At 39.8% G+C, this 12,000-nt stretch overlaps 2 protein-coding genes across 7 annotated transcripts in view; one reads left to right on the top strand and one right to left on the bottom strand.

Annotated features, from left to right (window-relative positions):
* Positions 1–12,000, top strand: part of DDX25 (DEAD-box helicase 25) — a 28,736-nt gene that overhangs the window by 10,368 nt on the left and 6,368 nt on the right. For 4 of the 5 annotated variants that reach the window (XR_013757730.1, XM_079103907.1, XM_079103905.1 and 1 more), the window contains 2 exons: positions 10,581–10,818; positions 11,834–11,996. Coding sequence is in view for 4 of the 5 variants with exons in the window: in XM_079103907.1 (XP_078960033.1) it covers positions 10,581–10,818; positions 11,834–11,996 (401 nt within the window). In the remaining variant the exon portion in view is untranslated. The remainder of the gene's footprint in view (positions 1–10,580; positions 10,819–11,833; positions 11,997–12,000) is intronic. The other variant, XM_079103906.1, reaches the window with a different exon arrangement.
* On the bottom strand, positions 6,042–8,956 carry LOC306640052 (RNA-binding protein 39-like). 2 transcript variants are annotated; one of them, XM_079103904.1, is made up of 3 exons: positions 8,889–8,956; positions 8,571–8,674; positions 6,042–7,627 (listed from the first exon to the last, which is right to left on the bottom strand). In XM_079103904.1, exons 2-3 carry the CDS (start codon positions 8,659–8,661, stop codon positions 6,144–6,146), a joined length of 1,575 nt encoding a protein of 524 aa, XP_078960030.1. In that variant the 5' UTR covers positions 8,662–8,674; positions 8,889–8,956; the 3' UTR covers positions 6,042–6,143. The 2 variants fall into 2 exon arrangements, with proteins under 2 accessions (XP_078960030.1, XP_078960029.1); XM_079103903.1 differs by lacking the exon at positions 8,889–8,956 and having other exon boundaries at positions 6,043–7,627; positions 8,571–8,850.

Genomic DNA, 12,000 nt, shown 5'->3' on the forward strand with positions numbered 1-12,000 from the left:
AATTCTCTGATTGTTTTACTTATTTTTACAACTTTTTTGAGGTATAATTGACAAATAAGATTCATATATAATCAAGGTATATAACATTGTGTTTTGATGTGCATATTCACACAACATACACACATACATTTTAAAATGATTACCACACTCAGGCTAATTAATATAACCATCACTTCATGTAGTTACTGTGTGTGTGTGTGTGTGTGTGTGTGTGTATGTAGAATTTTTAAGGTATTTTAGACATGTGAGAATTATTTTCTCTAGAAATGGCCATCTGGGCTTATTTGGATTGACCAGCTGTTTGTCATTCAGATATCTTACATCTATAAATATATCAGATAAACTGTCTACATCTAAAATATCCCTCATTTTTCAATACTCTGAAGTATTAGACATCATCATAAGTTAAACATCTCTCAGGGAAAATGGTTGTAAATCACAGAGGTGATTTAACTTTTGAAATTAAAGATGGATTCCAAATAAATTACACTTTCAGTGAACAGATAATTGCCATTTTCTGGTGATATTTTTTGAGTTCTGCATCTGTCTTAATTCTCTCTCTTTTTTTTTAGGGGAGTTCTTTTCTTGCCACATAAGGTCTTTTTGTTTTTGTTTTTGTGTTGTTTTGTTTTTTTTCTTGGTCATCCCCGTACATAACACTAGACAGCAGTCTACTCTTTCCTTTTTTCTAGACACCTTAGTTCCTCTTCAGAGGTCATCAAACAGTTTTGCAGAAACAGCATGTCACTTCTGTTTTATAGTGTTCCTTTCCTCTATTCTCATCTTCAGTGTGTTTCCAAATTGGAGAAGAACATTGTTTTGCATCCTGCACTTTGAAAATATATCACAGCAGATCAACATTGTAAAGTTTTTCAAGGGCTATCAATGGTCACAGTCAACTTCCAGGCACATGTATGTGGAGGATATTTCCCTCCATCTCTGTATAATTAATGATCTTATTAAGTACTTCTGCAAGCTTCAGGGAAACTGAAAAGTGACAAAAACTTTGATAATGAAAGACTTGCTATCACAAGTAAGTAGATCATACTCATTTAAAATTGTTGTGTGCAAAATATGCAAGACATTTAGCTGGTAAGACCTTTTCATTTCTTTTCATAAGTTTATGGATTGAACAGAATTTGTCAAGATTTACATTTGTACTGTATACTGCATAAACAGATAGTTAAGACTAGTTTGGATCTGGGCATGATGGCATATACCCATAATCCCAGCGACTTGGGAAGCTAGGCAGCAGGATTGCAAGTTCATGGCCACCATCAGCAAATTAGCAAGGCCCTAAGAGATTAGTGAGAACCTGTGTCAAAATAAAAAATTAAAAGGGCTGAGGATATAGCTCAGTGGTAGAGCACTCCTACGCTAAAAGAGGTGCGTCATCTCTAATCAGCATCCCCCCATTTGTTCACCCACAGGACATTTTACATGCTTCCTCTGAACCAGGAGATGTGACTGTAGTCAGTTTCATAGAGGTTTCAGGGGAACAATGCAGTAATGCACATTGATCTGTGTGGTATGCCAAGATAAATCAGGGTCTACTGTTTACAACTGAGCTCTGGTATCTTTTAAGGAGGCCAAATTTAGAAATTTAGAGGTGATGCCCATCTCATTCTAAAGTTGTAAGATCCATTCTCCAGATATGCTATTCACATATCCTCATCCACCATGCCTAACCCCAAATTCTTTCTTTCCAGTGGTATATTATGCTGTATTTTCATTATTTACTTTTAGCTCAATTGTGTTACCTTCTCTCTGTCATTAAATTAACATAGTTGTTTAACTTTGTGTTTCTGTTCATCTAGATCATATTGATGTTGTCCATTGTTCATGTTATTATTCATGTTGACATTGATTAGAATTTTTTTTCTGTTTTCAACTTTATCTCTGAATTATCTAGGTTTTCTTTTCATTTGCTACATCTGTCTTTCACAGTGGACCTTTCCTCTTTATATCCACTGAATCTTGGCTAGTCTTTCATAATCTAAGATGATGAACTAAAATTCTGGTTGACAGCACTGTGTGCATAGCTGGAGCTTATAACTCAAGAAGCTTCACTTTAGGATGGTTTTCATTTGGAGTTTAATGTCTCTGATCCCTTTTCCTGGAGCTTGACCCGTGGTTTCTGGCATTTGAAGGGCAGGGTGGGGGAACCAGCTGAGGAGGTTCTGCCTTTGAGTATACATATTTTCACTGGATCCCCTCCTTTCAGCTGTGTGCTTTACCTTCACCGTCATCCTAATGCTGGCATCCCCAGCTCTAGGATTTCTGCACAGAGTAAACCTGTAGTCTTTTGACATTATATGCTTAGTGGCCTGAAGTAGGGGGATTCAACTTCTCATTCATATTTGCAACCAACCTTCCTATTTAATTTTGGCCAGAGATCAAGGGAGACTCCCTCCTTGCTCTCCTCTGTCCCATAAATCGGTATTTTTATAAGTGCAAGGAAGTGAAAGTTTGAGTACTCCAGGAAAGATTCAGTAGTTGAAATCGGCTTAAACTTTGTTAAAAGTTCCTTTTATTTTCTGCTCAAGAGAGTATTGTACATAATGCCTCCCACTATCAGGTATAATTATAATGCACCAATAAAATTGTTGGACCATATGGTCTCTCACACGATATAAGATACATTATCTTAAATAAAATTTTCAAACTTTTCATGTTTTAATTTTACAAGTTCAAAATTTTAATAAAACAATTTTCATTTCTGACATCTCTGAAAAAAAAAAAGCAAAAAGGAAAATATTGTATAATAATTAGAGCATTTATGTTCGTTTTTGAGCCTTCTATTATTTAGTTTTTCTTTTGCTTAAAACAAGGTTAAGGTCCAATGAAATATCATATGAGAAACATGAAATTTTAATTTTCTAAGAGCCACATTAAAAAGAAACATGTAAAATTAATGTTTATTTTATTTAACCCTAGATATCAAAATATCATTTCAGTAAGTAATTAAGGTTTATTTTTCATACCTAAGTCTTCAAAAATCCCAGAATAGCCCGTAATTTCCTTTCCTTACATTAACGTGTACAAACTTTCTCCTTGAAATGAAATGACCAGGCCTCAGAATCCCAGTGTTTGTACCATCTTTCTCCAGATGAAGAGTTGGGATACAGAAGATGGCCAAGAAGCCCCAGCATGTGAATGCAAAATTTTCCTAGTGTCTTGTAACATGCACCCCATTTCCAGTTCTTTCCCCCTAATTCTCTGGTCTCTGGAGCTTGCAAGTCCTAGACCTGTTGGTGGTTGTGAGGGAACAGCTGGCTGCCTTCTCATCAGTTCTCTGCTCTGCAGCACTCATATTCTAGTTTCATCCTCTTTCTTTCTTACCACTCCTTTCCCTCTTCCAAAAATATGCTAAAATATCTTGTCCATCAGTTTCTCTTCTGATAGTCTCCATGTTTGTGTGGATTACTCTTTATCTCACATTAGTGAGATATAGACAGCTGAGAAGGTAACATGTGTAAATGGGTTGCCATAGTTAACTGGAATCTATCAGATTTTTATTTTATTTTATTTACTTATTTTTCAAATCTTTATTTTTAAAAGCTATCCAGATGATCCAGGCTTCGGGCTTAAAATAGTGTTTGGAAATTGCTGGACCAAATGGTCTCTCACACTCCCTGTTAGCACTAACAGTTTATTGTTCCAAGTGTTCTGTGTTCATCTCAAAAGAGGTGATTTCGCTCTGACCTAGCTTATTTATTTTGTTTTTTTTAATTGATATTATTAGTCTCCACATATAGCAAGATCATATGTCATGTCTTTCCATTCCTGGTTTACTTCACTTAACATGATTTCCACTATACCCATGTGGTACAGGATTTTCTTCTTTCTAAGACTGAATAAGTATTCCATTTTGTATATATACCATTTTTTCTTTATCCATTGTTGATGGACACTTTTGAGTGTTTTTCATTTCTTAACTATTGTCAGTAGTGCCACAGTGGTTATGGGAGAAAAGATCTTTCTACATACTGATTTCCCACTACATGGTAGTGGTGTTGCTATATAACATGATAGTTCTATTTTTTAACTGTTGAGAAGCTCATAATTTATGGAAGCTCCTATTAGCTTCCATAATGACTGTACTCAAAAAGTTAATCTCACAGAAGGTGAGAGGAGAATGGTGATTACCAGAGTCTGGGGAGAATAGGGATTGAGGAGGGGTGTGAAAAGATTGATCAATGAATACTAAGTTACAGTTAAGAGCAAAAAAGTTCTGACATGCTGCTGGACAGCAGGACGACTGGATAGAAGTAATATACTGTGCATTTCAAAAAGCTAGAAGAAAGGATTTTGAAAGTTTTTACCACAAAGAAATTATAAGTATTTGAGAAGATAGATACATTTTTTATTTGTTCTGATTAGTTATATATGACAGTAGAATGCATTCTGACACATACATAAATATAGTAGAGTTACACCAGTCATGTAATCATATGTGCACATAAGGTAATTGTCGCTGGCTCTTTGTGGTTCCAAAATCCATGGATATTTGTCACCGCCTGCAGCAACAACTTGCACGGGTCTTATGGGTGGTGGAGTGGAAACTGAGGCCCTTCTATCTTTCTCTTTAGTGCACTGCTTTCTTGCTTGTTTATAGAGGATAGAGGAATGAGGTTTACTTGCTTTGAGAGGAGAGAGAGAGAGACCCCGCTTATCAGAGAGAAAGAGACTTTGCTTAAGAGAGAAACTCTGAGAGAAGGACAGGCTTTGCTTAGAGCTTAGAGGAAGAGACTTGCTACGCCTTAAAGTCCTGCATCCTGTGAACTAAGGGTACGTCCATCAAAGGTGCCCTAGTGATGCGTCTCAGTTCTCCGTTCTGCGATCTGCCTTCCGCTGCTGCCCCTACTCGCTGCTACCGGGCATGTGTCTTTCTTCTCCTGCTTTTCTGCTAATGGCTGCTGTAGTGTGTGTGTCCCTACTAGCTACTGCCGCATGTTCTTCCGTCTGGCTGCTGCCGCGCATCTAGCTGCTTTTGTGGGTGAACCTTCTTCTACTGCTTTTCTGCTAATGGCTGCTGCGTCTCTGTCTCCCTCCGCCTACGCTTATATCACCTCCAGGAGGCCGAGAGCAGGGCCACGCCTCTTACGCAAAGATTAGGCGAGTCGCTCGGAGCAGGCAATTAGTGCTTGAGAACACATGCGCATACACTGTGTGCGTGGACGAGAAAATCACCTGAGTGTGCTTATGTCAATTAACCTCCTCACTGCCGATGTGATCAGGCGCCATCCCGGCACCGCCAACATGGCACAGCCCCCAACAGTAATTATGTCTGATTTATTCTACTATCATTCCTACCTCCATACACCCTCCCCTCCCTTCACTCCCGTCTGCCTAATCCAAAGTACCTCTGTTGTTCCCTAGCCATCTGCATTATTGTGAATTAGCATCCACATATCAGAGAAAACATTCAGCCTTTGGTTTTTTGGGATTGACTTATTTCACTTAGCTTGATATTCTCCAGTTCCATCCATTTACCAGCAAATGTCATAATTTCATTCTCCTTTAAGGCTGAGTAATATTCCATTGTGTATATATGCCACAGTTTCTTTATCCATTCATCTGTTGAAGGGTACCTAGGTTGGTTCCATAGTTTAGCTATTGTGAATTGAACTGCTATAAACACTGATGCGACTGAGTCACTGTACTATGCTGATTTTAAGTCCTTTGGGCATAAACTGAGGAGTGGGGTAGCTGGGTCAAGGGTGGTTCCATTCCAAGTTTTCTGAGGAATCTCTATACTGCTTTCCATAGTGGTTGTACCAATTTGCAGTTCCACCAGCAGTGTATGAATGTACCTTTTCCCCCACATCCTCACTAACATTTATTGTTACTTGTATTTTTGATGATTGCCATTCTGACTGGAGTGAAATGGAATCTCAGTATAGTTTTGATTTGCATTTCTCTAATGCTAGAGACGTTGAACGTTTTGTCATATATTTGTTGATTGATTGTATTTCTTCTATGAAGTGTCTTTTCAGTTCCTTAGCCCATTTATTTTTTTTTTGTATACAAATGACAGTAGACCCTTGCCTCTTTATTTTTATCTAAATAAAGGATAACTCAAGATGAATTCTCAAGAAAAAAAAAAAAAAAGCTATGTACATAAGGGACTATATCTTCCTTCATTGTCTACTTGGAACCAGTAGTTGTGTTGCTGTCATAGAATCAGGGTAGAGGTTGTGGTAAGTTGGAAGAGGTACATAGGCTGCTGTTATCATTTTACCAGCAAACCACCTGCCATGCAATGCATTGATGGCAGCAATAGCTGCAGCAATTGACGGGCACTTCACATACACATTGCCCTGAGCAGAATTCTTGTCAACATAAATATGGATGACTCCACCATGTTTATTACATTCTTCAATCACATCATCCTTAATCTCTGTATTCCATCCAACTTCTTCTTCTGTTTGAGGGTTAAACATGTTAGAAAGTTGGAAACACTGTGTTGCAAGTGGTTGAACAGAGGCAGCTGCAGCTAAAGCTGAAGCTTCAGTCTGTTGGGAAAGTCGTGTTTGCAAATCTGCCACAGCACCAAATGCCAAAGAGCTACTCATTTGTAAAGCCTGCTGGGCTGCTGGTGGAATCTGCAAACCTGTACCCTCAGCAAGTCTTGCCATTAATTGGAGACGACCAGTAGTTCCCAGGTCAATTCCAGTCCTTTCCAGTTCGTCACTGTCCAAAAATGAACTAGCACTGGACGCATCAGTACGTTCCGTAACATGACCAACTTTCATTGGCCTTCCTGCTAGTTCAAATCCATTAAGTTGTTCCAAAGCCTCTTTGGCACATTCTGAGTCAGAAAATGTAATAAATCCATAACCCTTAGAACGACCTGTTTCACTATCCATCATAAGCTGGATACTTTCAATTCTTCCAAAAGGCTCAAAAATCCCCCGAAGCATATCTTCAGTTATGTTAAAGTGTAATGAGCCCACATAAAGTCTCATAGGTCCTGCACTTCCCTTTTGTAAATTGTTTGCCATTGCTACAGCTCTATTTTTTTCTGCCTGTGATGCCTGTACTGTGATAGGCACTCCTAAAACTCGCTGGCCAGTTAATCCTATTGCTAGAGGCACTGAGCTAACGTCAACAAACTCCACATAAGCAATTCCTTTGGAACGTCTTGAATTTCTATCAGAGATCATCCTCACATCTCGAACCTTTCCTACTGTGGAGAAAAACTCTTCCAAATCTCTTGGTCGAATTCTTGCTGCCAACTGCATGCAGAAAACTGTTCTTGCATCTCTTTCTTCAGGAGTTAGATTATCAATAGGTTCCCTCACAGGGCTCTTGTCTTTTCTGAATGGACTTTTGCTTCGGGAACGTCGTCTGCTTAATTTGATGCTATGAGGCAACCCAATCTTTCCTCGGATGGCACTGTTAAATTTTGGTCCGGAGTAGGGACTTCTGTAGCGTCCTCGGAATCTTCGATCTCGACTTCTTGAGCGGCTTCGTCTCCTTTCTTTGCTCCTACTTCGCTTCCATTCCCTACTTTTGCTCTTTTTCCTTTCTCTATCTCTACTTCGCTTTCGTTCCTTACTTTTGCTTCGTTTTCGTTCATGATTGCGACTTCTGCTCTTGCTTTTTTTCCTCCTTCTGGAATCTTGAAAGCCACACTCCAATCACAAGGAGATGTAGAGCTTTCCAAGGAGGCAGAAACTTTGTCTAAAATTTCAAGATAATCCACCTGACTGTCAGAAATGTATATGCTAGGCAGCACATGACAGAAAATTAGGCTACACTTATTATTCATATAGAAGTCAAAGCAATGCCCAGAAGGGCAACAGATAACATTCCATTTTGCCTCAAAAACCTGACACTCTCTCTCACAAAATTCTGTGAGATAGTTAAAACCAAAAGTAAAAGTGTGTGTGTGTGTGTGTGTATATATACACAAAATTCAAATTAGGGGACAAGGTAAAAGCCATTTTATCCCCCATAAAGAAAAGAACATTATTTTAATAAAGTTTTTGCTCTCCTCACAGATGGCCTGTAGCAGAGAGGTAAGTCAACCTCCGTATTTCCCTCTCACAGACCCCAAAACATTTTGCCAGAAGAAAAGACTTAAAAAATCAGAGGGCTAATTTGAATTAACTTAAGGCCTTCCTAGGACTTTTTGTAAATGAGTTCCCGCCCACATCTGAAGGCAACCCCAGACAGGTAAAAAGACAACAATGTACTAAGACATTCACAAAAGAACAATCTTCTACATACAAGCCCAGACAAAAACTTAAGGTTATAAGAAACCAGTATACTTCTCTGTAACAAATTCCAGCTTCAAAGAACATGTATTAAGTTAACTAAATAACTTATCAAAATCCATTCTAATAGTCAAATCCTGTTACAACTTAAAATGGGACTTTCCAAAGTCTTTAGTGGCAGTGGAATTTTGTACTGAACATCACTGAAGTAAATGGTCCACTGGTCTGGGCCTTTGGACTTTTTGGTTATATGGCCTCTGCTGTAAAGGTGTTTTGCTATAACTGGATTTGACCTCTTCCATGTAAGAAGATCTAAATTTTAAATGCAAAGTATTTTTTTGCTACGTTCTTCATGGCCGTTAGCACTGCTCAACTTGTTCTCATCCTTCTTGTAAGGAGCCTCAAGCATTGCTTCAATATCAATATCGTCTGCCATTTTCTCTAAACGCCTACGCGGGCTTTGGGGCGCCTGTAGTACTTGTCCCGAGTCGGCTGCGCTGCTACTGCTGCTGCTGCTGCTGCTGCTGCTGCTGCTGCTGCTGCCGCCGCTGCCGCTGTTGCTACTGTTAAGCCCCGAGGCCCAGGCCGCGGTACCGCCCAGCCCGTATATCGACTAGGCCCCAGCGAATCTGAAAGAAACAATGGGATTAGAAGAGCCCGTACGTAGGAGCAGGACGGCGGCTTCGGCAGCACAGGATCCACCCCTGCGACAGCGTCAGCAAGCTCCCTGAAATGGCCCCTTAGCCCATTTATTAATTGGGTTATTTGGGGCTTTTTAGTGTAAAGTTTTTGAGTTCTTTATATATCCTGCATATTAATACCCTGAGTTGCAGATGGTAAATTTTCTCCCATTCTGTAGGCTCTCTCTTCACATTATTGATTGTTTCCTTTGCTGAAAAGAAGCATTTTAGTTTGATTCCATCCCATTTATTGATTCTTGGTTTTACTTCTTGCACTTTAGATGTCTTGTCAGTTTCTAAGTTGACATGGTGGAGATTTGGGTCTACTTTTTCTTCTGTTAGGCACAAGGTCTCTGTTCTAGTGCCTAAGTCCTTGATCCACTTTGGGTTGATTTCTGTGCAGGGTGAGAGATAGGGGTATAATTTCACTTTGCTACATATGGATTTCTATTTTCCCAACCCCATTTGTTGAAGAGGCCATCTTTTCTCCATTGTATGTTTTTGGCACTTTTGTCTAGTATAAGATACCTGTATGTGGGTTTGTCTCTGTGTCTTCAATTCTGTACCATTGGTCTACATATCTGTTTTGGTACTGATATTGTGCCATTTTTGTTACTATGGCTCTGTAGTATAGTTTAAAGTCTGGTATTGTCATGGCCTCCTGCTTCACTTTTCCTGCTAAGGATTGCTTTGGCTATTCTGGGTCTCCTGTTTTCCAAATGAATTTCATGATTGGAGATAGATACATTTAACCTGATTTAAGCATTACATAACATACGTATTGAAACATCACATGGTACCCCATAAATAGGTATAATTTTTATGTTTTCATATATCAGTTAAAATAAATTTAATTTTTAAAAGTTGACTTTTTATTGATGTGTAAAATATGTACAAAGAAATAAGACCAGTCCCAAGTGTACTGTTGGGTAAATTCTCACTCAAAGCCACATCCATGAAATAACAGCTGAGATCAGGAAGTACTATTTATTTACCAGCATCCCAGGAGTTCCGTGGAGACCCTTTCCTATCACTAGCCCATCTCTCTTCCCCAGGACTCACCTCTTTCCTGGCTGCTAACTCCATGGATTCATTTCTCCTGTGTTGGAACTTTATATAAACTATCCCTGTGTTTATGATGGCTTTATATAAACTATCCCTGGGTTTATGATGGTTATGATGGCTCAGTGTTATGAAGTAACACTTCAGTTACTGCTCTTTCCCCTTCGCTTCCCTTTTATTTATCTATAGGTTCTCCCAATCAAACTAAGTTGATTGTGGTTCTTTTCTTCCCAGGACACATAACACCAGCCATTGAACAACTAGCCTTTGTTTCCTTCATTCCCATTTATGTTCGTGTACATGACCCCTCCTGGCTCTGGGAGTCTGCTTACCTAGGGAGGAAGTTGGCATGAGAAACCTCAGAGGCATACCCTCTGGAGTGTATACCTAAACTTTTTTCTCAGCTCTACATTCCAGTAATGTGCTTTTCCAAATTCTTGGTGACAAGAAGGGGCAGGACATTTGGCTCGTTACCTGGAGGTGTAGCTTGTCATTGCAGGTAGCACCTCACGCCCCTCAGGTACGTGTGGAACATCTGGTGGCAGCGGACCTGCAGTACTGGGAGGAGAGGACCGTCCTGGCAGTTGGGTAACAGCCATCTTCTCTTTTACAGAGCTTTGCCCTCCGAATGCCAGATGCTCCTGTTCTCTGCAACATTTGAGGACTCTGTGTGGCAGTTTGCTGAGCGAATCATTCCTGACCCTAATGTCATCAAGTTGCGCAAAGAGGAGCTGACCCTGAACAACATCCGACAGTATTACGTATTGTGTGAGGACAGGAAAGACAAATATCAAGCTCTGTGCAACATTTATGGCGGCATCACCATTGGCCAGGCCATTATCTTCTGCCAGGTAAACTCGCTGGATGTGTCTTTATTGTACCCTAATTTCCCTACAGGGAGAGGTAGGGGATGGTAATATGAATAGGTGCCAGGTAGCCAGGCACTGTGTTCAACACTTACGTGTTCTCTGCAGAGCAGCTCTGAATATAAATGATTTGAATTTTAGGGGGGAAACTTAGAAAGGTTAAGGAATGGAGTAGGATCTTCACTATGAACCTAAATGAAGGTCTTTCTTACTCTAACTTCTCCCCATCTAGATTGGTGTTTATAGTAGTTTTACAGGGTAAGTTGTTGCTTATTATTAATTTTGACTTTTTTGTTTTCATGTCTATTTTTTGCTGTTTTTTTCACACTTGTGTGTTTTATTTTCCCACTGCCAGTTGAACATGCTAAGGCTTCATGATAACAGGGTCTCATCTATCTCATTCATGTCCACATTCACTGCACTAGACTAGCACCTTCCAGTGGACAGCACTGAAAATGTATCTGTAGAATACAAGAGCGCAGCTCTGCCACAGACTGGCTGTATAACCTTGGACAAGTTAACATTTTTAAGCATTGGATTTTTTTGTGTTCACTTTCAAAATTTTTTTTCCAAAATTGTTTTGATAAAATTAGGTTGCTACTTCATTAAAGTGTTGTGCAAACACACAAACACGTGCCCATAATGCATGTAAAGATATTAGCCAGTGCCTGGCACATACAAAGCACTCTCAAGAGTGTCTGTTGTTTTCATCATAATGAAATACCTTTTGTCATTATAGCCCCATATGAGATAAGTGCACCATGTTTACCTTCATTTTGTGGACCTAAGGATGCGATCCTTAGAAACACGGGTGGCAGGAGAATCCCATGCCACATTCTAAGATTCCTGGAGGATTGAGAAAGCCATGAAGCACAACTCCTCTGCAGCCCTCTCTCTCCTGCACCCAACCCACACCCTGCATCCAGGAGCATCAAGCATCAAAGGCACAGCCAGTCTGCTGTAACCAGGGGTGCTGTGGTGGGTTTTGTTTTTTATATAGACACGTCGAAACGCCAAGTGGTTGACCGTGGAGATGATGCAGGACGGCCACCAGGTGTCGTTATTAAGTGGGGAGCTGACAGTGGAACAGAGAGCTTCCATCATTCAGAGGTTTCGGGATGGGAAAGAGAAGGTTCTTATAACGACCAATGTTTGCGCTCGAGGTGT

This window comes from Sciurus vulgaris (genome assembly GCF_902686455.1).
Source record: "Sciurus vulgaris genome assembly, chromosome: 11".
Classification (NCBI taxonomy): Eukaryota; Metazoa; Chordata; class Mammalia; order Rodentia; family Sciuridae; genus Sciurus; species Sciurus vulgaris.